This window comes from Parus major, chromosome 4 (genome assembly GCF_001522545.3).
Source record: "Parus major isolate Abel chromosome 4, Parus_major1.1, whole genome shotgun sequence".
In the NCBI taxonomy this organism is placed as follows: domain Eukaryota; kingdom Metazoa; phylum Chordata; class Aves; order Passeriformes; family Paridae; genus Parus; species Parus major.
The window spans coordinates 38,314,061-38,342,017 of NC_031771.1; the positions used below are offsets into that span (position 1 = coordinate 38,314,061).

General features: G+C 35.2%; 1 protein-coding gene across 1 annotated transcript in view; it reads right to left on the reverse strand.

The window, feature by feature from the left end:
- Positions 1 to 628: 628 nt before the first annotated feature.
- MTNR1A (melatonin receptor 1A) overlaps positions 629 to 27,957 on the reverse strand; it is a 56,141-nt gene continuing 28,812 nt past the window's right edge. The window contains exon 2 of the mRNA XM_019006224.2: positions 629 to 5,865. Coding sequence (XP_018861769.1) covers positions 4,997 to 5,865 — 869 coding nt within the window. The 3' untranslated portion in view covers positions 629 to 4,996. The remainder of the gene's footprint in view (positions 5,866 to 27,957) is intronic.

A 27,957-nucleotide genomic window follows, 5' to 3' on the forward strand; every position in this document is an offset into this window, starting at 1 on the left:
CTGAAGCCACATAAAAGACTGCTGACATTTTATATTTATTTACAAAAATGACAAATCACAGAAAGAGATCTGCTGGATGATGTTAACTTTGCAGATCATTAGCAGGCAGATTCACATTCTCCTACAACCTGAACATCTGACAGCTGGGGAATTTCATAGAAATAAAGTATATATTGCTTGTGTAATAGTGTAAAATAGCTAATTTTTAGATTTATGGACTGTGATATACCAAAACCCTCAGCTGACATGAATCAGTGAAGCTGTACTGGTTTATGTGAGATGAAGCTCAGACACCATGTCTCGAAGGTTTTTAGGATTTAAATTTTGGCATAATCTTTTGGAATAATTCATATACTTCTATGAATAACATGGTTCACAAAATGTGCATACTTTGGTCAGCATTTGGTAGCTGGGATAGTTTGAGTGAAGAGTATTTTATTCAATTGAGAAAATATTTTCTATGAATTAATATATGTACTTTTCCAGATTTACTTTTGTTTCTATTAAAAACTGCAAAGGCTATTGACTTATACTGTGAATCTTTTCCACCCTATACACATTGCAATCTCTCAGACACATATTTGAGGTAGGAATATTATTTTTAATAAGTAAATTCATAAAACCACATAATGGAATTCTTATTACAGGCAAAAATTTGAGATACAGTACATGGGCTATAAGCCAAGCCACTACTTGAATATTTTTTCTGCTAAGAAAGTCGGCTTTAGCATGTGTGATTTCCCAAGCCTCAGTGACAAAATGACAGACATTTGTAGTTCTTAATTATTCATAAACCACATCAATGATACTTTAAAAGTGCAGTTATTAGAAAATAAATAAAGAATAACAGTCCATCTATATTACTACAGTTGGTGAACAAGTTGTTCAAATAAAAGGGGTTTTTGAAATTATATTTCAAATTGGATGACCACATATATTTATGTACTTGTGTATTATATTTTAAGGATCTTTTTTTATGATTTTGTTTTTCAGTGCCATGTAAGGGAAATAACAGTCCCTTCAGTATACCATAATTAACCAGATCTAACATGACAACATCTTAAAAGTGGTCAAAAAGAAGAAAAAGATGTGACGATTATAGAAGGATGCACTATACACTGATACAGATTTTTCATTGTAGTCTCTTTATTATGAATGATTCATATACCTGCCTTCTATAACAAATTAGAAGAAGTAAAATCATTGCTACATATTATGTCTATTGAAATAACATATGCTTGTTTTATATCTATGCACTTGCACTAGCCCAGTGGTAGAAGAAAATGTGCAAAGAGAAAATGTGCAAAGCTACTCCAAATGAAAGTACATTGTTGCATACAGTTACAGCTTAAATACAATAACTACCCTGTTTGATATAAAGATATTCAGTAAGATTCTCTTTGCTGGTAAATATTTAATAATGCCAAGCTTCTTTGTAAACATGAAGTTTACAATGTAGATGACCACCAATGAAACTATCTATCTGTAAGGGTTCAAAGTGTGTTGATAAGATCATATTCTGATTGTCAACATAATGGAGATTGTGATATAGGAAAGGAATTCTTGCAGGATAAGGTAGCGCTCCATAAGGCTGTAAGTCTGCAGTGTGCTGCATACAGTGGGGGGGACAGACGTGTTTACTACTCCTTCACAGAGGTTCTTTGGCTTCACTGGGGCTCAGATCAGGAATGGACTGGAAGTAGGAACCTCTGCAGATGCCGCAGACTCCCAAGATTCGCATTGTAGGGATAAGTCTATCCAGGGCTGATGACTGCTATAGGACAAGTGCACTAGCTAAACCACCCAGATAGAACTCTTTATAATGCAGTTGTGCTATGCTAACCTTTTATACAGGGGAAAATTTAATGACTTGGAATATAAAAAAGCATACCATGGCTCATCCACTTTCACAGAAGCAAGTATTCTCAGATGTTTCAAGCTGCATCTCCTCAGAATGGACAGAAATCGTTATTCACCAGTCATCTTTATGTTGACTACAAAGAGTCAGATCTTGTGAGGTGCTGACTTACATTGTCATGCTCGTTGTCAGTGAGCAGCTGGCAAGGCTGCTGATTGTCTTGCATGAATCACTTTGACTCTTTTGAAGCAACAGACTTGAATTAAAAGTAACCATCACTGCAGAGCTAAGCATCATTCATTATTATTCTACTTTTGCAATGAGTAGTTTTGCAATCCTTACCTAAAACATACTTCAGAATGGCAGTAAATGCAAAAGTAATCTCAAGAGGGCAGCAGATATTATCCAAAGTTTTCATCCACAGTAATTTAAACAAAATTATCAACTCTCCCCCAAAAGAAGAACAAGAGATAAATTTCTTAAAATTATTGCTATATTTAGCAGCTCGTAACATCACCAACATGCACATTTCTGTGACTTAGACTTAGTACAAATATTTCAAAGTACAGATCTGAAAAATGCTCTCAATTTTTATTACAGGCCTATTCAATAAAATATATACCTTTGGTATAATATGTTCCGTTGTATATAGCAAACCATTTTCATTGTCATCAAAAATATATTTTAGCACTTGCGAATTACAGGGGACTTTAATTCCTCAGATAACCCACATATTGGATACAGTATCTTGAACCAGCTCATAAATATGTAGATGTGATACAGATGTACATTTTCTGTAGGAAATGGAAAGTGAGAATTCTAAACTTACTAATGGTTAAGCTACTTTAACTGTCTTTATGCTACTTTCATAGATATATAATAAGACATTATTTTCATTGAAAATATGCTTTAAATAAGGCAATTTTTGTAAGAATTTAAATAGTATTTTCTCTTGCATGAAAAACTCATTTATTTGTAAGGTGGTCATGCCTCCCTTGCTATTCTAAAATCACTACACACAAAGCAATAAAATTACAGAGCTAAGCATCCTCCAAGGATGAAATCACAGTGAAGAAAGCTGTGATATACTTTATGCTGTAAATCATGTTGTATCATATCATATGATGATACCACAATAGAGGAGAGCTGGTTATTTACACAGTGGTTCTGACTGGAAAATGTAAACAAAGATGAGTCAAGCACCTCAGCAATGCATTGACTTGCTAGTTCATATCCAAGGTTTTACAACGTTGTTCATTTACTTCCGTTGATAACTTGACATGAGGCACCTGTTTTTAAGGTAAGAAACTGGTCAGATGATGAAGTGTCAGTGGGGCTTTCAAGTAAACATGAATCCATTCCCTTTAGTGCATTAGTAAACCAAGGGTATACTAATCTATGATCCAAGAAAGATGGAATGCTGTTAGGTGTATATGCAGTTTAAGGAGTTCTATGACAGAATGACTGTTGTTTTCTAAGACATATAAGGTCATGTACAAGAAAATCTCCAGTACAGTAAATCATATTTTAAAATAACCGTTTAAGTAAAATTCACATTTTAACATAGATTAACAGAAGTCTAATGGCTATTCAGAAGCTCTTAGTCCCACTGACATTGTTGGAATTGGATTGGAAAAGCTCCAGTGTACTTGAACGTCACCGTAGGTATAAACAATTGAGAATTAAAAGGTATGACAGCTGGAGCTTCTTTCCAGAACTAAATGCTCTTTCTTTTTACGTCAATTTGAAGGTGAATCCTATTGTTGTGAATTACTTTTCTCTGCCAGAAGACTTCATTATAAAGAGAGCTTCACTGTTGAAGGAGACAGCCTGTCTTGCTACTCTTCCTCACTTTGCACTGTACCTCCCCCTACTGAAGAGGTCCCTGCTGTCTGTGGAAAGTCCTGAGAATCCCATGTTCCTCTTTGTACCACTGCTATAAGTAGTATCTTCTCTTTTCTGTTATTTAAAGGTGTCTAATTGTTCTAGGTTATTACACTATGTTCATAATTGTGATAAACACCTAATTATTAATTTGAAAAGTTTACCTGAGGCAGATTGAAAAATAACTGCTAGCCTCAAGTAATTTTCAGATCAGATTCGGATAGATGTTAAATATTCATCCTGTATGCGTGTCGCATTTTCCAGAGTTTCATGGGCTTAAGATTCCATTAACCAGACAAAACTGTCATACTCAACTATCACTCCTATTAAATGCATTAATCTTCTTCTCACAGAGATTTCGAACTTCTGTCTTGTACACAAGTGAGATATAACAGTTCTTCCTCACTTATGTTTCTAGGAGGTATTTCCCCAGAACCTCCTCTGGGGCACTTCCTTATTTCATGAGTTACCGCCTCTTCAGAAATAATGGTCGTTTAAATTTCTCTTCCCAACCCTCCTACACCTCTTTTTCATGCTGAAACAGCTTGAACTGATGAATCATGGCTCTTTTCCTTCCTTGCTGTTTATCCTCCTGCCCTTGGAGCTTTGAAGATAATAATTCAGGCATGTTTCTCCTCCTAAAAGCTATTTTAAAATTGAGAAGTCAATTGAGAATGTCATTCCTAGGAGGGCTGATGAGGTTTAATATAAAAAAAAATTATATTCGTGTCCATGTTAGTAGCAAAGAAATATTGATAGAGGTATTTATCAAAAATCCTAATGAATTTTCAATTACCTTGATTTTTCACTTCACATCTCGTAATATATTACATAAAGGTTAGATTTCATTTTTTAAAAGAAGTTTTCAGAGATTTTAGAATCAGGACTGTAACATGGACAGAAAAAGCACGTGGAAAGTGTCAGGAATAGTTTTATGACTTGTTTTACTGAACCAGGCAATATGGATACTTGTGATATAATCTCTTTCTAGGTGCTCATCTCCATTTAACAAAAAAAAGGTAGCCATTCATAACTTTTTATTCCCTCAAGTATATAATTATGTCACTATACAAGGGATATACCATTGTATAATAGGATCTGTATGTCAAGGCTCTATAACAAGCTTCCAAACACCATGCAAGGAATTTGATCAAAGTGCTTTCAGAGTAAAAGATATATTTCACTATAATATTTAACAGGAGGTCTAATAAGACGGACACTTTTTGTGAAGTGATAATAGTAAGATTCCCACTTTCAGACAGAGTCCACCTTCACTTGATTGTTGTTTGTAATCAGTGGAGAAGGTTTGCTTCTCATTCTGTCTCCTGCATCATTAGAACTATCCTGGAAAAAAACTTTTGCCGTACAAAAAGTGACAATAATTCTCTTGTATTCTCTTCTGAAGTTCTGGTTCAGGAGTCCATATACTATAGCATTAAGGCAGCTGTTGAAATATGCCATGTAATAACTGGACACAAACAACCACTCTGGAATCCTAGGGATTACAGTTTTTGGGTTGACGGCCACTGCAAGGCCGATAAAGTTCAAAGGAGCCCAGCAGACTGCAAACAGCACAAATACCACAAACATGGTCACAAAGTTTCTGAAGTCATGTGGTTTCAGCCTAGGGTTGTTATCCGGCTTAACCCTTCGCCTTACCTGAATAACGAGGATCCATATTCGCAAGTAACAGAAAGTGACTACGGCTATGGGAAGCAGGAAGTGGAAAAACACAACTGCTATGGTATATGCTGAGCTGACAGACTGTGCAAATGTACAGGAGTAAATCCTGGGGTCATACTGCAGCGATCCCACAAACAGGTTGGGCACGATAGCAACAAATGTTAGGACCCATATAAGAACAATATAGCACAATGAATTCTTGTCGCTGTACAGCTTGTCATATTTGAGACTGTGGCAGATATAGCAGTACCGATTGATAGCGATGCCTGTAATATTGAAGATTGATCCAATGACACTTAGGCCCATCAAGAAGCCACTAATCTGGCAGTGTAGGTATCCCAGTTTCCATCCGTTGTGAAACACAGATGTGAGGACCAGTGGATAAGGGTAGATAGCTACTATCAAGTCTGCAACTGCCAGGCTTACAACAAACACATTTCCTGTAAAATAAATATAAAAAGGCAAGTATTAGTTTTTCTTTTGCTCTTTTCTGTAATTTCTGCTCTCATTATATTAATGAGCAGCCTGAGTGGAACACTTTAAATGTAATTAGTTTCTGCTTTCTAGCTCAAAATTCATTGTCATATATCAGAAATAAGACACTCATTTTTAGTTTAGAAAAGTAGCTTAACTTAAAGATGCACCTTTGAGAAGAAAACTGTCTTTAAGCTTATCTACCATGACCTATTACTTTTATCATGCCATTTATTTGGATTCTTTCAATCACACAGACTTAGAATTCATATCAAATCAACATATTCATAACTTTAAGGCTTGCTTTGGTTTTAAATGGTCTCTCTTGAAAAATCAGCTAAAATAATATTACTGATAAATTTCCAAACTCACATTTACCTTCTTTATTTAACTTCCTTTCATTACATTAACTAGCCCTTAACTTTTTCAGTCCTGAAATTAAAATCTCTGTTCTCCCATTTTACTTCAAACTTCCATGACTTTAGTATGACTTTTACATTATTCTCATTGAATCTGCTAGCAAGTACATAAATAACTTCTAAGAGTCGAGTTGAACACAGACTCAGTCCTTTTTTCTGAAGGCATGCTCTGCAGTGAAAAAAAGGGATGCTGGACAGTGGCCCAGCCAGTTCCCACACAATACTGACACCCCATTTTTCTCTGCCTCCAAAATGGAAAATTAAGCAATGAAACATTCTGCTGATTCATTTTTAAACAAAGGAAGATGATATTATCCAAAAACGATAGAATTCAATATGTTTTTAATTCATTTTTTGAGAATAGATTATATTTTCTTTTTTTAATTTCTGAAATGATAATCCATCTGAACGCCTCCCAACCACTCTAATTTCTAAGAAGAAGATCACAAGAAACATTGATGTCGCTTTTATTCATTTCTTTAAAATAACTGTTACATGTAAAGCTCTAGTTATTCAAGTCCATAAATACAGAAAGCTATTAATATTATCTATACATGCACATTTGTAAGTACATAAATGCATATATCCATAGGCATTTGATATTCTACTTTCTATTTCTGAGATTATTCATGGAAGATGAAATACAAGCTTCTATTGCAACCTGTAATAAAATATATTATTATTTTCAGATGATGTACAATTTTGGTGCTAAGCCAAGGTGGGCTCGGTGAATTGTTTTATGCATTTATTTTGAGCATACAAAATATAAACAGAAAAGAGCAGGTTAGTAGGAAAGACAAAAGTACCTGTGGACCAATAGGGCATTTTAGCTGCTAAAATTCTCAAAACAACTTTTTGGATATATTACTTCAAATATCTTCAAATGCATAGTTCCTTACCAATCTCAGGCTTTAAATGTTCAGTTAGAAATGTTCAACCTGCAAATACTGCCAGAGGAAAACATAGAAATTATCTTTCTCTGGATGCTACCTACACTGTTGTGTTTAAAGTTTGATACATGCACAAAGTACCACGTTTGATATTTATACTATTGGCACCTGGAACAAATGGCCTCAATTAAAAGACTGCTGCACTAGTTTTCCCTTGATTTAGTATCTGGATTTATAAATAACTTTCTTGTGATAGTGTCTGTAGCTGTTTCGTCTTTGACTGGGGATTCACTGCCAGACTGAAATGTGCTTATCCTGAAGCCTTTGGCAGAATTCCAGATCATTTCAGCACAAACATCAGAGGTTCTTTAAGCAGAAGATGGCACAGGAAAAAAACACTGCTTTCAGAATTTATTCTTGACGTAGTGGCAACTGATACAAGAACAAGAGACAGTATGGAACTTAGAGCTCTTTGTTTATCTGATGAATCAAGAAGTGGAAAGTAAATGAAAAGGTGCTTTCGGCAGGTTTTTTTTTCCCCCTGTCAAGAATATTGCAGGATTGATGAAATGGTAGCATATAAACTTCAGACACTTCATAAAATGTAATACTTGAAAGAATTCCATTTTTATTTGCTTATTAACTTTCTACTTAGCTGGAGACTGCCCATCCTAAACTTCTTTCTCTGGCATCCACTAAAACTTCTGCTCCTGCTCACCATTATTCTTGACAATATTGTTATTATTTACCACTTCAGCCAAATGATAAGGACAAAGTTGAAAGGGTTTTCTTCCTTTTAAAAGGTGTTGTATTGAAAGGTGACAAACAATACACATTTCTCTGAATAGTTCTAGCATTGGAAACAAATGAATTTAGGAAGAGTAGGGTCTCTGAATCATCCAATTTTCAGGCTTCCATAAACTCATGCACCATGGTTGTTCCATGGTTCTTTTTTCAATTGGCTGCAGTAGAATGGCAAGCTGAAAAACTTGGAAACACAAGCTGTTTCTTGTGAAAATTGGAGGCTAGCAGGAGGCTAGCAGGATATCTTAGTAGCCTGTCTTAAAAAAAAAAAAAAAAAAAAAAAAAGAGGAATTATGAGTTTGGAAATCAAGTCCCAAGCTGGCAGCTCATGGTTTGCACGTCAGCTGAAAGAATAAAATGTTATGTGTGAAAACTGCTTGGAAACCAGATACCTGTTTGCAGACAGGACTTTTAATCTGCCTTTCAGGAAGGGTTATTTTAAAACTTGAGTTCAGATGTATTTTCCTTATGAGCATGAAAATTTTTTGCTTAGACAGAAAATTCTAGAAGGAAAAAAAAACCTGCATTAGTATGATTGTTGTATATTTTGAGGTTCATTGCTTCAGACCCTGAAGATGGATCTGAAATGAAGTTGAGCTTTCATATGTTATATACTAAACAATTTAAAAACACTACCCTGGCTTTAGGTACCATGATCACTGAAAAATATTGCAAACATACAAAATTCTCATATTATCATGGCATATTATGAAATTGACCTCTTACATTTGTAGAATACTTGGTATTTTAGAGGTGAGTATCACAAAAATGTATATAGGGAAGGGTTAATTTTTATCTTCAGATTTAGGTTTGAACAGAATGCTATAAATGAAGCCTGAAGTTCTATACTGAACCCTTCAAAAAGGCCACAAAATCAAAATCTTGAATAACTCTTCCTTGAAGAAAAAATATTTGTTCTCTTTAGAGAGTAAGATCACGTTACTGTGAAAAAATGTGATTTGTGTACCTAAAGAATATATTATTATTCATTAACACCCGTTGGCTGAACTGAGAAGGCAGAGGTTGAATTTCTTGACTTTGACATAAGCCAAATAAGCTTTAATAAATTTAAGCAAATGTTGTGCAGTGGATGTATGTGGGAAGAAAGATAATCTACTGGTAACCACCTTGAGCGGGTTATGTTTTTAGATGCTGTCTAAAGCAATGTTCCACTAAATATTTTCACCACCCTTACTGAAGAAGAAGCCTTTCTGCTCAGCAAACACATAGCCACATCAGTTCTACCTGCTGAATATAAAGCTGCATTAAAGCAGCAGAAAACAAACAAGTGTTTTACTAGACAATTTGATTTTTCCAAGAGCACGATACAACATTAACTGAGTGTAAAAATCATGACCCTGGCAGATTATAAGAAAAATGCTTATGGCATTGCCAAGATGTCAAAATGAATACAAAAGCCTCAAAAAGAACTACATGATGCAGTTGTACCAGTAGCAACTTGTATTTGCAGAACATATACAAATTGCTATGTGGGTTGTTATTCCCAAGATTTAGTGCTAAGTATGTCCTGAATGATAATTAAAAAGTTTCCAGAAATTTTTAGCAACTTAAATATGTGCAGAATATTAATGGAAAAAGATTAAAGTTACAAAGACTAGGTGGTGCTGAATGCCTGCCTCAGAATTAGAATGGAGGGCTGAACACTTCGCCAGCAGGGCAAAAATTAGTAATTCTTCTGGAAATTTTAGAACTGAGGGTGATGTGGTATACAGAGTTCTTTCCTCAAGTGTTAAAACTGTGAAGTACTTTTACTCTTCTACTAAAATATTTAGACTGGGAAAAATAAACTACTGTAAAAAAAAGGAAACAGCTCATGTATGGAAAAAGCAGCAATGTTTTAAAGTATTAGGGGGCTTCCAGCTAGAATATTTGGTACTCAGAAAATCTGAGTGAATTTTAGAAAATATCTCGTATTGCTGGCAACATCAGTAAAGCTACCTTTTCTTCTTTCTTTCCCAGGTTATTTCTATACCTTTTAATATTGGTTGCCAAGTCACTATTCTATTCACCTTTTTTTCTTGGATAAATAATGCTGTGGCTTCTTACAAACAATGCTTTCTACAAGCCATCATGTTTTCATCATGCCGTTGCATTTTGAAGCACATACCATCATGCTTCCATCAGTGCTTCAGGCTGGACCAGTTTTAGGTGAGGGTTTTGGTCTTTATGCCAGCTGGAGTTGCTTTATCTTTTAGGTAAGACTAAACATCAGTTATTGAAATCACATACAAGGATTTTGTTTCACTGGCCACTGTGTCAGACCTCTAATGTTTACTTGCTAAGCATATCTTTAAAGAAAGAGGATAGTGTAATTGGTTCAACACTGCTAATATTTAGAAGATCGAGCTTCGTTTCTAATTATCAGATTCGTGTCATTCTTATCTACTGCTATTTCACCACTTGTAAGATATTGCCAGATATGTTAAGTCGTTTCCAATTGTTTCACAACTAGCCTTAATTAGGATATTTTCCTATAAATTTTGATCATGTTTTGTAGACATTAAACTGTATTTAAATATCATACTGCCAAGTTTGTTATGTACACAGTTTTTACACATCTAATGGCACCAAAAAAATTATTTACATTTTTAAGCACTGGTTCCTTTCTAATACTTCTACCAGTCTTCCTCAAGGACAGCTCACAGAATTTTTTGGCATTATGAAATCTTTCTGATTAATCTAGCCCTTGCTCAGGGTGTTAATTTAAAAGCTCATGCTCCTAGCTGCAAACAAGTCTATTATAGCTGCTCACCAGTGAATGTCTTCAGTATCAGAGACTTTAAATGTGATACCTCATAACTGGATACAGCATCAGAGAGATGAACTTCTTCCTTAGAGAGTCATTTTGTCAGCCCTCTGTTTATTTAATGATGATTCCATGCAGAAAATATTAAAGCTAGATTTGTTTCATATTCCAGGAACATTTTTGCCCTGAACGTTGTTCCATTAGCACCAATATTTCACTTGCGAAACATCATAAACAACTACAAAATCAAGGAGTGAAAGTTGTTTTTGTGAGTACCTAATACAAATTTAATAAAAATTTTTTGTACATGTATCCAGAAACAGATCCTTGCTCTACTCCCTGTTTTTTCTACCTGGGAGATCAACCAGTCAGAATGTTTCAAGAAAAAGATCAGTCCATATTTTTTCTAGCATTAAATTAATATTGTAACATTTTTGTACCTGACAGCACAGTTTGGGTTCCCACAGAGATCACGTACAACAAAAAATACTAAATTAAAATAGTTCTAAGTGGGGACAATGACCACTGTTTCTTGGGAAAAATCCCAAAGTCAAATAAGGTTACCCAGACAAGCAAGTGTGCAGTCCTAGCTTCACTGAAGAAAGATTTGAAATGTCTAAGAAACTAAACAGTCCTTGCAGCTCAGCATCAAAATGGCAGAAAACAGCTGAGCAAAAATGTAGGAATAAATATTACATAAGTTCTAGTTACTCCTGGGAGCTTCATTCACTTTACAGATCATAATATCAACTCCCCTAGATCTGAAAAGCCTATTTTTAAACTAAAGGCACTATTTATAAACCTGTCCTGAATCAAGAAGTCCACGTGCACATTAAATTTGAATAGCATGATGGGCCTGTGGGTTTTGCTTCTCATTAGCAAGTTAACCCTGATGCTGCAGGCGGTGGTGCAGGGTAATTTGAAAGGTTTAAAGCCCATAGTGAACCTTGCAGCTTTAAGCATATGTAAGAAAACCTCTCTCTTTCCTTTTAAGCTGAGAAAAGATCTTGTATTACTTTGCCATTTTTAAAAAAACTTCATTTAAATGTACACTTCTGTCACATCATAGAAGGGACTTTCAGACATTCTATCATCTAGTTGAGATGTTAATGAAACCAACAGGGCAATTAAAAACATTGCCACTGCCTATTAGAAGTAATGATGATAGGCAGGTAACTTGTTAGCATTGAGAAGAGCATTAAGTATGTGAGGTTTAAACTCATTTACAATCTTACTAAAGTAGAAACACTTGGTGTCAGGTAAGTTCAGATACTGAAATGACTTAAGTAACCTCAACATTTACCTCCAGTTAATAGAAATTCAGAGTCCTGAGTCTTACCGGTCTGGACTTCTGGAGAACTACATAACAGTATGTTAGAGATATATTGAAAAATAGATTTGTTAAAGAGCTATCAGAATAATCCATATTGTAATGTCTTGTTTCACTGTGCTGAAAGTTGAAGAAAAATTTACGTAATCAGCTCAGCATAAATGAAAGATTACTGATGCATTCAGAAAATAAAATGTTATACTGTATTTAGATTAATTATCACACAGAATCTTCCAGCAAAGCTGCAGCAACAATTAAATTTGAAATGCCTGTGCCATCTTCTGGCCAAGTAAATCAGACGCATGAAAGAGTAATTGGCAGAAAATGGCAGTGACAAATTATGTAGTATTCAAACCACAGGAATGGTTGTGTACCAGGTCCAAGTTGACTGTAGCCAAAGAGTATGCAGATGAGATTGAGTGGTTTTACAGATATGCCAAACAACATACAGTTTTCTGTGGTGTTATCACCTACCATCTTTTTCTGCAGTCCCATGGTACACATGTGAGAGAGAAAGCTCCCGCTCTCCTTCTCGCAGTCTAAAAATATTTGTTGCTGCTATTTTTGGTAGTTCAGTCATGAGAGGAAAGTGATGTGAGTTTACTCTCAGGCACATAAGGGAATTGAATCCATATGCTGGATGAGTGCTACAGACGTGGGGATATTCCTTGCCTCTGGCAGTTTTGTAAGACATGCCAGGACTGCTTTGAAAATATTTCCTATATTGGACCTCTCACATGAGAGGCATACTCAGTGTGTACTATGTGGCAGATTTAGGAGGTGCATGGGATATTGAATACCTCAGTACTCAGATATTTCTGGGTATGCCAAGAAGGGCAGCACTATCTACTGGATGAGTTTACCTGACATGAAATATAAAGCATCTGAGGAGAGCAGCACTATAAGAAAAGGCCTAGACAACCATTGCCCATTTAGGCACCTAACATAGGTCTAAACAGGAGCTGACATTGACTGAAGATCTCCTGTGAAACGGAACTTAAAAAATATAAAAGTGGTCAGGGTCTGGGCCTTTTTTAACAACTTTTAAGAAATGCCATTTTAAAAAGCACTTTAAATAGCTCTCAGAGCTACAGTGCACCTCAGGATATGCTCATCTTTCTGTTACATTATGCATTGGCATGAAATACTTTGCTCTGAGATTCTACATAGTGGGTTCATGTCCAAGATATTTTGCTATAGAATCAGCAGTGAATTGAATAAGACTTCTTTTCTTTTACAGAAATGTCTAAAATTTTATCACAGCTAATACCTATTTACTTTGGTAACAAGATTGTATTAAATTGGCACTGTCATAGGGCTTTAGAGTTTTAAAACATAGGAATAAAAGATAAAAGTGACTCTTGATGCCCAGCTAAGAGTGAACTAAGAAATAGAATAAAATATCAAGAATACCTGTAATAAGACCATTGTGAATCAACAAATCCTGCTGTTTTACAGGTGAAAGTTAGAAACCAGGGCAGGCAGACATACTGGTGAATGTCTCAAGTTCTGTGACCCTGGTTTTGGCTTTGGTATCTGCCTGGACTGTTCTTTCTACAGTTCACTGGTTGTGTGTGTTTTCAAGGTCAGAACATCTATCCCCTTTGAACATCAGCTTCTTCTATCATCATGACAATATTTCAGAGATCAAATAGATCTGCCTGAATAACTTATCCACTTTTACAGAAGGGAATTATATTACCACTTCTGACTTGATCTTTCCTATCTCTAATTTCTGTGATTCATTTGGGAGGAAAAAAATCGTGTGAACAGCCTGTTCTCCAACAAGGTATTGCCTAGATGTTACAGAACAGTGAGGTTCAGCAAGCTGTATGAAACCGATTAGAATAACAATACTGCTGATGTCAGAGGATCACGCTACTGAACTGCATCACAGTAGAATCAATGTGAGAGTACTTTTCCCCCTTCAACTGTATTTGCACTAGAGACTGGAAATATATGGAAAGACAAAAATTATACTGTTCACAGTAATATCAGAGCTCAGATAAATAAAACTAATAATACAGTGCGAAAGTAGAAACAGGCAGAGATGGATGCTTATGAAATATAATTACACTTTGTGTCTGTACAAAATCTCACAGATCTGTCAGGACTGATGCTAGATAATGTGAAGATGCAGTCTATTCCCTTCCAAAGTCGAATATGTATTTTGAGAAAACAAGGAGGAGAAAACAGGAGAGTGAAGTTGCAACCACATAACTGACAGGAGGGCTTGACAGGAAAGTCTTCTATACTGTATAAAACATTGCAAACACAAAATCACTTTCCTGAATCTCTTTGAAAGTCACACTTTTATGTAACAGGATTTTGTGGCTGAATTTGTCCAGAATTATTCATGGGAAGAAAAAGAAGTTTAAAAATTCTCAGGAGGACAAAATAATCCATTTTCCTTCTCTTATGACTAATAAATGTATAGCTGGTCATTCAGCCAATGTAGACAGTAGACAGAAAAGCTACTAAAATGAGTTCATAAAATAGTCAAGTTAAAATCAGCAGTAGTAAGACACCTGCCAAGACAGTGGAAAATAGCATTATAGAAAAAAAAATCACTTATATACAGTTACACACATGTTTTTAGTCTCCTCTCTGCTATCCACCATCTATTTCTCTATTATTCCTTTTTCTCTTTCTTATTTATTCATCACCATATTTTTTCTCTCCTCACTGCCTTACAACCCAAAATCTTTTGTTTCTGACAGAAGCCTTTTTTCTCCATCTTTTCCCCTCTTTTCCTCTCTTCTTTCTTGCCCCTAGCTTCTTAGGAAAGAAGACACAGATGATTATCATACTCATTCCCACCTTATCAGTTTAATGATTTTTGAATCATGATCTGTAAATACACAGTGTGTTCCACTGTGTCACTATCACAGATACGGCTGACTTCAATTCTTCCTTCCTTCGAGTTCTTCATTTTCTCTATGGTGCTCCAGCAAAAACGAAGTTGAATGGTCCCTCACCAGAGTGGAGCAAGTGAAACAGTATCAGGTATCATGGGGAATTCATCAGAGTAAGCGTTATTTAAACTGCAATATTACTGGGGTTCATGAAAGACGGTATCAAGAATTCTTGCTGGTCTATACCATCAGAAATGCATTACCACTGGAAACTGAAAGATGGGAAAATAAGTGGAACTTCCATGTGCATGGCAGCAAGCAAGGTGGAGGATCCTAACACCCATCTTCTCTACTGTTTGTCTTCTTTATGATGGACAATTGAATCAACAAAACGGGATGGGGAAACAACTCTGGATTACAAGAGTGAAGAACCCAAGATATGTAGTTCCTTTCTTCTGTAAAAAGATTTTAAAACCTTGTGAAATTTGCTCCAGCTATTGGGCCAAAATACACTCTTCCAGCCCAACACTAGACACGTATACTATCCTCCTTTTTCTGCTTGTATATGTCCAAAGAGTGCCAGGAGAAGCATTTACTTAACACATTCTTTTGTAATTTGTTGGGAACCCACACCAACTGCACCATCCACAATGGGGTAAAAATGTGGTAAGAAATACAAATCAGATCTTAAACTGGTTACACTGAGTGTCAGGGAAGTTCAAAATATGACAAAACAACAAAGTAGCAACTTTCTTAGAGCAGATATTCTGGATTGTTGCAGCAAGCAATTAAAATGACAGCCCTATCAATTTAAATCTGTCAAAAACTTAGAGGAGAATATTTTTGCCAATTTATTATTAAAAAAAGAAATGGATAAAGATATAGGATAGATTTATAAGAAAATAATTAATAAGAAATTAAGGAAGAATAAATAAAAAATACAAGAAATACATAAGAAATTATGGAAGAAGGTAGTTTATTCTACCTGAATTAATGCCTCAATTCATTAATCATAATTTTTTAGCTCCTGCACAGTATAATTGACTCGGAAACAAATGTTTGTTTGCTTATATTAGATGTGTATTATGTTACTGATTAAACCTATAATTGAAATTTTGTATTAGAGGAGAAAGAATGAAGATGTTGCACTACCTTAAGTAAAATCTGTATTTTAATTTGTATCAAAAAAGTTGTAGGAAACATACACTTTATCTGCACCTAAACCCACTTGGTTTTGGTTTGTTTGATTTTTTTTTCCTAAACATCTAACTTCTAGTCCTCTCACAGAACTAAAATAGAGGTGAATAAATAAAATACTCAGTTTTCTAATATTATCCTCATTGCTAGTAGCAACAGTGAATAAAGAATTTAAGATGAAGTTTAATACTTGTGAATTTGAACACATTTGAAAGACCATAAATTATTTTCATTTATTTTACAGCTCCCTGGGTTTCTTATCTTTGTATGATTTAGTTTCTTCATAACAAAAGCAACTCTCAGAATAGACAAAACAACAGGAACAAGCTGACCACAGATTTTACAGAACTTCAAAAAATAGTCTTAAGTAATTTTTCCTGTAATTCTTCAGAAAAATAAAAATACTAATTCTTTTTTCAGTATTTCTTCTAGACAGTCTAAATTAGAAAATGTGACTTCACTGGTGGCAAAAGGACTACGCTATCCTAAATTCATTGCAATATCTCTACAGTATACAATGATATGAGAAGTACTGATGATCAGGTAAATCACCTAGTTATTCTGCAACTGGATGCCCTATTATACTTGTAGGTAATTAACATATCTCCACTTAATTTTTAACTGAATGATCAATTTTTTGCTATCGGTCTGAATAATGAAACTTTCACAGAAGTTGGCTCTGGGTTGACCAGATCTGTGGAAGTCATAATAAGGAGACTTCATTTATTGCTCGTTTCTTTGGATTTTTTTTTTCTTTTTCCCTGAATGATGGAATTTTTCAGGATAAAACAGAACAGAATAAAATTTTCAAGCACTAATAACTTTACAGGAAAGTTTTAGACAAATAGTGAGGTATGATTACCTTTTGACATCATAGAAGATTTCAGGTACTTACCACACTGTACCTTATATAAGTGAGGTCAACTTGAAGGATTTTTCTTCTCTTTTAGCAACTACTGATACAAAGTCAAAAATTTTTCAATATCCTCTTGCTTATTTAATTAGAAAATACATGACTTTTACATTTAATGCTTATTAGAAATAAAATGGGGTTTGGAATTGTGCCTTTTATCTTAAGAGTATTAAATGAAGTTCTTTATTAAGAGCTCCCTTACACAGAGGCATATAATTCAGCATACAGATGAATTTGCCAAAACATTGAATCCTTAGAAGTAGGCTTTTGAAAAGAAAAAAAAATGGCTAAAATAATGATTCAGCTAACTCCACTGACAAGTTGAAGTAGTGTAAGTGAGCGAATAAGTGGGTCATTGCATTGTTGAATTGTTATTCCTATCCATCTTGCTTTAGTTATTTTCCTTTTCTCTGGGTTTTACTTTCATGAAGAGTGGTGTAGAATTTCTCAGAAAGCATTTATTTTTTTAATTGCTTAAGGATAAACTGCTTGTTTATCAGTGAGTGTAGTCAAAAAAAACTACGAGCCTATGGCACTAGCTAATATGAAAGAAATATATAAATGGTGTTGACTTTCAGTACCTACATTTGTCTTTAGAACTTATCACACAGTGTTCTTACTTAACATGTTGCACAAGACTGTCCAGCACAATAATACAAAATTGCTGAAACCTACACTTGCTGTCAGAAGTATTGGATTTTGTATTACAGTAATTTCAGTGTGGGTGCATTTAAAAGCTGTGTTATGATATCTCATCTGAATTATTTGTACCCATTGATTTTTGTTATGACTCAGAAATACCCTAACTGAGCACTTTGAGAAACCAAACAGAATTTGTAAAATTAAGTTCAATACCTCCAGTGTAAAAATGTGAACCCTTTCACTGTGTGAAAATAAAATAAATCTGGAAAACTATACCGCCATTATAATCTTAATCTCATAATGTTATGCATATAATATCTTAGCTGAGGAGCTCCTTTCCTTTTTAATGCCTATTTTTTTTTCTTATACTCCTTTTTATCTTTGTTTAAATGTTAGCAAGACTCTTACAGAAAAAAAAGCTTTTAAGCAAGCTGAAAAGCTATATATAGACAGCTAAAGATAGTATCCTTTTAAATATTCAGTAAAAGCGTTTCCAGTTCTCCCTCTGAACCTTACTGCTCAGTTCTTCATCTTTTTTTAGGCACAAGCTTTCTGTGTGCCAACATACTTCATTATTTAACAAAATTTAGCAAACCAGAAGTCAACACTACTACTTATGAAACTAAAAATAAGAAACCCAAAGAAATGTGGGATAACTATCTCTATGAATATTAATAAAAAGTATTTCTATGTTGAAAGGATGCCAAAAAGTAGAAGTTCTGTACAATTTGTGTATGCCAAAGATGACATGTACTTATATGATGTTACAAAACCTGACTCGAAGTTTATTGTGAAGAGTGAGTGGTAAGGAAGCCTTAGCTTCAAACAGCACTGAACAGTAGCTTCACATTTCTTTACCTTGTTCTATTAGGGAATAATCATCTCATTTTTAAAACAACATCTTTGTAAAATGTTCTACAGGTGACTAAAAGCTAAAAAAAATGGTGTATGGTGGGGGGAAGTGTCTTTCACATGTTATCTAAAACCACCTGGATTTTCTTTAGTTCCAGAAAGATTGGTATTTAGCTTTGTAGGTGAAAAGATTTCTTCAAAATTTTTAAAAGACAGCTTCAGGTGCTCAGAGAACCACTTTAGCTGTTTCCATGTATGAACACAAAACTTTTTGCTTTAGCACATTAATAAATTTTTTAAACTAATAGCAGAAGGGCTTCTGCTAAAGATCTGACTAACAGCTTTCTTTTGTGTTGTGTAAAACTGGTCAGTTCATGACTCAGAAGTTAATAATTTGGGTAACAGGTAAAAAATCTCCTTCTAAATCTTTTATTGAAGTTGTGTGTGTCAGCTGAAACCAACGATGGGCAATAGTAGGATTTCATGGTATTACAGTCACTTCCTAATAGGCTTTAATTCTTATTTTAGGAAAGTCCAAGTGGATTTTTGTTTATAAATTCCAGTATCTGGAATAGGAGTCTGTCTGTCAGTTCTTTACGGTATTTTTAGATATATTTTATTATCATGGCTTGCTTCCTGTAAGTTTGGTGTGGAAGGATGTTGATCAGGTCAGAGCTTTAAAACAGTTCTATCAACCTTCTTACAGTGAACTCAGTGAAGAAAACCATGTAAGACAGAGAACAATAAAAACAAACCAGTTTCTCCCTGCATTTTTTGTATTTCTAAGGCATTTCCTTTCTTCCAGAATTGATTTCTCTCAGTTCCATACTTTGATGGTGTCCTGAGGTCCTCTTCTCATTTCTTAGGCCTGATGTGTTTTCTGTTCTTCTCAGCCATCCCACTTCCTGCTGTAGCTGCAAGCTCTCTTCTTGATGCCTTCCTTTGCCTGATGTTCCTGTTGGCTGGTGCTTGATTTTATTCACCTTGCTCAGCTGCTTCTGAGGGAGAATAACTTCACCTTTCTTCTGGGAGATAAACCTCACCCACATACGCCTTTACTAACAACATGTGGCAAGCAGAGATAGGAAAAAGGTAACAAATACCCTTATTTAGACTTAAGGGAGAAAAGAACAGTAGTTAATGTAGTCCCTGAAAATGTCTCCTGCAAGTCTGCAAGGAATTAAAAATCTATGCCAAACCACTAAGTCAAACAAATGAACAAACACATCCAACCTTATTCTTCCAGCTTAAGTACTTACTCATACAAGATTTTCAGTAGAGGTATAAAAGTGAGAAGATGTAAAAAGTAGGACTAGTATCAAAGGAACAAACCAAGTGTTTTTTAGCTTATCCATTGATGATTTGGATGAAGGGACAGATGACTCCTCAGCAAGCTCAGTGAACACAAAGCTGGGAGGAGCTCCTGACAACCCAGAGTGATGTGCAGTCCTTCAGAAGGACCCTGGCAGCCTTGAGAGATGGGCAGAGAAATGGATGTACTTCTCATAGGATGATGGGGAGAGACTCACTCCACTTCCCTTCTGCCCCAGAGAACTGCATTTTGGAAAGTCTCTCCACAGGTGGAGCATGAGAGCAGCCAGGTTGACTGTGAAATGCTTGGGTTCTACCATATCTCAACAGAAAACAAACGGCTGTAGAACAAATGTTCATGCAATTAGTTAGTATTGCAACTGTGATTTTTACCATAAACTGCAGAAGTGTAACTTCTGTGTCCTTTACTAATAGAAATATATATATATATATATATATAGTAGATTTGGTGGGTAATTACTATCCTGTGCATTTTAATCTATTTTTGCTCGCCCAGATCTCAGAATCACAGAATCATCAAGGCTGGAAGAGACCTTCAAATTCAACTAGTCCAATTGTCAACCACTATAATAACCCCTAAACTGCATCCCCAAGTGCCATATCCAGATGTCTTGTGAATATTTCCAGAGGTGATGAACTCACTACATCCTTGGGTCCACATATTCCAATGCCTAACCTCCCTATCAGTTGTTTTTTTGGGTTTTTTTTTTCTAATATGTAATCTGAAACTTCCCTGCACAGCTCAAGGCCAGTTGCTCTCATCCTTTCACTTGAGACGTGGCAGAAGAAATCAACCCCCACTTCACTACAACCTCCTTTTGAGTGGTTGTAGAGAGCAGTGAAGTTGTCCCTGAGCCTCTTTTTCTCCTGACTAAACAATCCCAGTTCCTTCAGCTTCTCCTGTAACACCTCAGCCCTTCTCCAGCTTTGTTGCCCTTCTCTGAACTGGCTCCAGCACCTCCATATGTTTCCTGCAGCATGTGGCCCAAAACTAAACCCAGGATTCAAGGTGCAGCCTTGCCAGTGCTGAGTACAGTGGGATAATCCCCTTCCCTCTGCGGGGGACAGTCCTGATACTCCCAGACAGTCCTGCTGGCCACACTGTTGTTGATACAGGCCAGGATACCATTGCCCATGGGCACCTGGACACTCCTGTTCAGCTGGCTCACACCCAGCACCCACTGGCTGGGTCACTTCCCAGCTGTGTCAGGCACCTCTGTACTCTCCAGGAACCTTCTAGATTGCCTCTTCTCTGCTGTGCTGTATTTCCAGCTGACATCTAGCAAGTCAAAGTCCCCCAAAAGATATAGGTAGAACAAACATAGGCTGTACAAGGCTAGAAACAATCTTACCTATATGGAGGAAAAACAGTAGGGACTGCCATAGATTTGTGTCTATAAATAGGGAAGATTATTGGAAATCATTGTTGCCCCTAGTTCATTAGAAAAATTTAGATGTTGATGTAAATTTGATTACAGTCCATTCAAGATTAAAGGTTTAAAAATCATGCTATCCATGATTTGCAAATCAACCTCACATCTATTTCATTTAATTGCACAAATATAGAGGATTGGGACTAGGGTTTGTAGTATTAAATGACTGCATTAGTATTTTATAATTTATAAGCACATTGTTCATACATAAAATGATTCACTGAGAACACATTATTATATAGTGACCTTTTAGTGTTCCCTACAGAACCTTGCTCACTGAGATTATTGAACCTCATAGAAATGAGAAGAAATCCAAATCCCCAAAAGAGCCAATGACAGAAATCTAGCAGAACTATCAAACCACCATGTAGACATATTGTATTGTATATTACTCACACTTATTATTATTGCACACAATCAAGCCCTTCAAGGAACACAAGTGGAAATTTCCAGGAGCAGCTATTACTGCATTTTATTATTTTAGTCATTTTATTTCCCCCCCAAAAAAAACCCCTAGAGTGTAGTGTTATCAAAGCAATGTTTTTCTACAAGAAAATTCTGAGAAGGAATAATTAATTTTTTTTAAAAAAAACCAAATCCAGAAAAAGTAACATCATTATAAAAAAGTGTAATGGGGGTTTAGTAGATTGGGTTTTTATTTTAAGATAGTATCTTTTTATATTTCTATTTACTAATTCATTGTGATTCAGTTTCCAAAATTAAAAAATCAGGCATAACCTATTTCCTTGTAAAGTTAACTATTCTGAAGACAGAATTAATTTCTTTGCACTGAATTGTGTTTAAGAATGAATAAAAGTACCCCAACAGATTCATTCATGTAAGGGTCTGAATAATCCTTTGAAGTAAATTCAAGGGTAGAAAACCAGCTATCGCAATGCTTTGGTTTTCATGACAAAGATTAAAGAAAAGCAAAGAAGCTTTTTACAGAAAGCAGAAGTATTTCACTATCTGGGCTGAACTTTGTGTACAGAAATAAATTGCAATTCTGTGTAGAAAACTCTCCTACAAAATACCAGGGAAATTAATTATGGAGTCACGTCCCTCAGTCTGCAAGATGTTTCATTAAGTAAGAATATTAATTAAGTTCTTATTTTAAGTGTCTTTTAGGCTAATGGGTGATGCTTTGCCTTGCTATACTATAGGATCAGTGACGGCTGTGGAGCCTTACCTTCGTTTTCTGAGCAAAGGGATAATTTTTCAAAATCTCATGGTTTTGAGGCTGGATCAAGAGTTTAATTTAAAAAACCCTAGCACCTAGTACAGACAACTTTGTGTGTTACAGATTTTGCTAAAAGGTCAGAAAAGCAAAAATTCTATTTTCAAAAGAATGGCTGCATTCATTAGGACAGGGCTGTTACTAATTCTGGGCTTCCAGTAATCTTAAGAGAGCTGCAGTGTGGACATGTCCAGCCTCACCTGAGCCAGAAGAAGATATTGAAGGTATGCCACATTTATAGACAGTAAATTGATGGATCACTGCCAAAATTATCCTGTCTAATATTATATTATTATTGTTATTGTTATTCTGCTTCCTTCTCTGTTCTTGAATTTTTTCTCCCCTTCTTCTACCTGCAGTTTGAGGCACAAATAGAGGAGGACATGCTAGCTCCAAATGACAAGCTCTGCTTTCACCACATGGATGCTCCAAAAACAAAAAAGAACGAGGTATTTGAAGATAGTTTAATCACATTAGGACCAATCCTTTTGCTTTTTTTTCCTCATAAAGATATATTGATGTTGGATGGCATATGGGGAAATGCAGCCTCTGAAGAAAAATTTTTCATATTCCTTAGTCTAGTAGATACATGAAAGGATATCACAGTGTCCATCACTAAGTGATGGACAGCTTTTTGTCCTAAAGTTTTTATGCCATGAAGTTAATAAAAAATTGGTGCCTTTGCCAGTGGCAAGTGTAAACTAAAGTCAATTTGAATGTGTTTCCTATCTAGCTGCTGAAAATCTTCAGAAATTATCATATAAATACCCTATCCTGGTGATCTTGACATTATAAACACATGGCAGTTTCTCATGGAGGTTAGAATTAGAACTAGAACTAGAATTTCTATAAGAACTATCAGAACCATCAAATATTTGAAAGAATGAAAAAATAAAAATTAAAACAAGCCTATGTCCTTTATCTAAACTTTACCACTAAACCTACTTTCAATCTTTCAGGTAATTTTTTATTCTATATGGCAAATACTTTTTATGTCATTAAATGTTGGTGCAGTCACTGAAGTTAACAAATCTATCAAGTCTGACATTTTCTCCTGCAAAGTTAAATGTTGTGGGAATAGAATTGTCTTATTTGCACTCAGTTGTGTTGTGTTTAAGAATGAATGCAAGTTACACATTAGATTTAACAGCCTGAATGAATCTTCCAGTGATAGCCCTGTATTCCTTTGGCAAAGGCCAGCTATAAAAGAACATAAAAAGTGAAAGGGCCAGTGTTTGTGCTGATATGAATTCATCTTAACTCTTTAAAAAGGGTTCTGTGTTTGAGAGAAATTGTAACTGTGATGATCATTGTAGGAAAAGTGCTGCTACTACGTATGTGTTCACCTCCTGGAAAATGGAAGACAAAACAAAACTATGACTGTTGTGTGCCATTTCTCTGTATTTTCTTGTGATTGTACTGCAGGAAAAGTTTCAGGTCCAAATATGTTTGCTTAAGTTAATCAGAATAATCACAGCAACTTGGAGGACACCATACACGGTTACAAGCACTGAGAATAAGTCCATTTTGTGGTTTCTCAAATTTACAGTCATATACATTTGACACTGTGTCCTTATCAAGGCATAAAATCTATCATTACTATTCTATAGGATTTCAAATAACCCCAATATTATAATATTGAAATCTATCCAATAATTACAGCATAATGCCTTGGTAAAAATAGAAACTGTTATTAAAAATTATCAACATATCCTTAACATAGCCTTTATTTTTTAACTTTTATTTTAACTTCAAATTATAAATTTTATTTAATTTTAAAAAATCAGTTTTAATATCAAATAGCAGGAGCATTTTAAGATTTAAGATTTATGATTTAAGATCATTTTCAGAAAGCTTTCAGAATATAAAGAATCCACCCGTTCTATGGCCTGTTTCTCATCAGAACTGCTCTTTGTATGTGGAGACTGGGTGAGAATGTTCTTTAAATCACCTCATTTAAATCATGGTGCAAGATTCCCACATTTCTGGCTTTTAGATCATTTGGGAACAATATGCACAAACAAAAAAAGGACTAAAAAATGAAGCATGCATAATTCTCAACTGATAATGACATATCCTATCTGCTCTAATAGCTTCAGAAGTTACAATGTTTACCACACAAACAAATCTATGTTCTATAACCAGAGCAGATACACATTTTATGAGACATTGAGCTTTTAGAGGTCTATTTATTTCTTGTACTCACAAATCCCATGCTATTGGGGGACATAGAAGTTCAGCATATATGAAATTTCTGTCCAGTTGTTTGAGCTAAGGTCTGTGAAATAATAATTTTTAGTTATTTCCTATACATAATACTAAAATATTTCAGAGGATATTGTAATTGTCACCAGCTGGAATTCTGTTTGTTAGGAACATTTTATTTTGGTTCAGATCTTACTCTGTACATTTGAATAAAAATAATTATAATTTAGGAAAAATACTTGTTTTCTTAGCTATTATTGCTTATCATCAATATTTTTCTTGGTAGATGACTGTGAACTTGAACAGCCTTAAGCACTGAAAATAACAGACAGCTCTTGTAGTCAGCTGAATGAGAACCACTGAGTGCAAGAAGATCTGCACAGAAGGAAAAGGTAAGTTCTTCAGAGTCCTGAAATCATATCTATGAGCCAATGTGCCCAAATATTTGATATAGACAGGGATTTACTTAAGCTTCTGAACTTTCCTTCTCCATTAAGCTAGAAATTGTACAGATAAAAGCTTTGGCTTAGTTCCAGATCATATCTGTATGCAAAAGATGGCTCTGGAATCAGTCACATCTAAGGAGAGTAACTTCTCAAGATCTTCAGTTACTTCTAAGTTTTTCTGAGACAAAATTATCAAATCAATCTGAATTTCCATATTGGACACCATAATTCCACCCACTGACTTTTTGAGCTATGATCATACTGCTTGTAAAAATCTCTGCAAAGAGCCAGCCAAAGCCATCATTAGGAATAGGCTTGTTTAATTAAAGGATGCCATTAGTCCAGTGAATAACGTTGCCATAGAGAAGATTCCTGTTGCTCCACAAAGTTTAAATTTACATTTGAAATATGTTTTAAAAATATTTTAGATAGCTTTCAAGTGTAGAATGAAATATAACGAGAGAACCATACCCAAGGTTCTTTTTTCATGCAATAAACTACACATAGTATTTGCATGCCTGCCAAGCTCCACTCATTTAAAATTGTATTAAAAATCAGTCAGCTCTCAAAATTCAATAATCAAAGAAAAGTCAAGTATAAAGTTGCAATGACATCTTTAAAAATTTTTTTTTGGAAAAACAGATGGGTGTCCAAGTTGGAGTCAAGAATCTTTTCTGAGCCAATAATCTGTAAATTTAGCATTTCATATGTGCATCCATGAATTAGCCCACAAAAAGTATTTTAGTAAAGTAGTAGGTTAATGACTTGAACACAGTGCAGCTCTCTCATAATGCTTGCATCTGTAGTTTAAATGCAGTCCATCTTCAAAAGTTAATCAGCATTGGATTGATGATTACAAGGGTTGCTTCACTTTTGTTGATTTGAAGTCTGGTGGACAAAAAGCTCAACATGAGTGAACAGTTTGCTGCTGCAGCAGAGAAAGGATGCTGGGTAGCAGCAATGAGGGCATCACCAGCAGGGAGAGAGAAATCATTGTGCCACTCTGCTCAGTGCTTGTCAGGCCACACCTAGAATACTCCGTTCACTTTTGATCCCCAGTATACAAAGGAGAATTGTATGGACTGGAGAGAGTCCACAGAAGGGCCACAAAGATGGCCAAATGATTGGAAGGCTGAAAAAAAAACCTGAGAAGCTTCTTCAAAGAAGGCCTGGAAAGACCTTATCACCATGTTCCTGTATTTAAAGACTAAGATAACTCCATTTTACAAGGAGCCACATGGAAAATATGAGAGGTGATGGGAACAAGTTACTCCTGGGAAGATTCCAATCGGACACAGGAATTTTCACAATGAGAACAATGTGGCCTGGAATGATCTCCCCAGGTAAGTGCAGGATTCCCCAGCATTGGACATTTTTAAGACTCAGCTGCACAAGGTGCTGAGACATCTTGCCCAGACTGTGGTTTTACTATGCTCTTGCCAATAAAGATTAATCCCCCTTGTGGTCCCTTCCAACCTAGGGTCGTATGATTCTATGAAAATATCTCAGTTAGGAGAGATGACTTGGGAATATGCAGCAGCAAGTAACTGGACATCTTTGATTTTTTATAAGAGAAATGAATACTGCATAAGTAATCAGCTGATCAAGTAGTCACCAGTCTTCCCTTTCAAAACAAAATTTTAAATTATGTACAAAGTGGTTTAAAAAAAATTACTAAAAGAAAACTCTTTAGTACTACTCCAAATCAGAACAAATAAGTGCACGAGTTAGCAACCTAGTACATGGCAGTTCTGGATCTTTACTGTCATTTTTTAAACTAGGATATTATGAAAGTAGTATTTACAGTGGTCTATTCTAAGGAGTAAGCAAACACGTTCCCTGCACTGTGAGTTGCAGTGGAAAGATGGCTGTACAAATATAACAGAAGTACTTTCCAATCTACTTGCTAGTCAAGACACAGAGATGACTTTGATTCTTACTACTCTGTGGGGAACTGGCTAGAACAGAGTCTGCAGTCAATTTAGCTGCATCTGAAATGGCCCTAACTTACAACACAGACCTCAGAAAGGACCATCCAGCTGTGCTAGGAATATGCATAATGTAGACTTTAATTTTGTTCATACAGAACTGGGTGTGTAGGCTGGTTGCACAGCCAACACGTACCATTTGAAGAGTGGGTTTAGTAATGATTTGACAGTAGAGACAACAGGGATAAGAAGCTTCAACAGATTCAATCATAGCCTTTTTTAATAACTTTAGTTCAGGTTTTCAAAGCTGCATTTAATGTTTAGACTCACATTTTGTACCAATTTTAACTGGAATTGGCCATCTAGCACCTTGAGGTGGCTTTATAAATATTACCCACCAATTACTATTTTAGTTTATCAGCAGCTGGTGCTAAAATGTCCTAATTGTTATACTAGGCACTTCCCTGGAGTTGTTGGGTTAAAATTAAAATGGCCATACAAGAGAGAATAGAGGAAAAAAAAATACCTTTCCATCTACATGAAGAAAGCAAAATTGAACATTTCTGGATTTTTTTTTAGTATTTTATACCTATTGGTAATCTTTTGCTGTACATACTATGATGAAAAAACAGGATGAGGTAAAATCCAAAAATCCATTGACAAATAAATATCCCAGCAGAAGGATTGATATTGGCTTTGAAATATTAAGAAATCCTTTTTTAGGTAAAATCTTTAAATATTTTAAAACTTAAAAAAACCCCTCCAACCAACCAAAAAAAACAAAAAATAAACCAAACCACCAAACCAA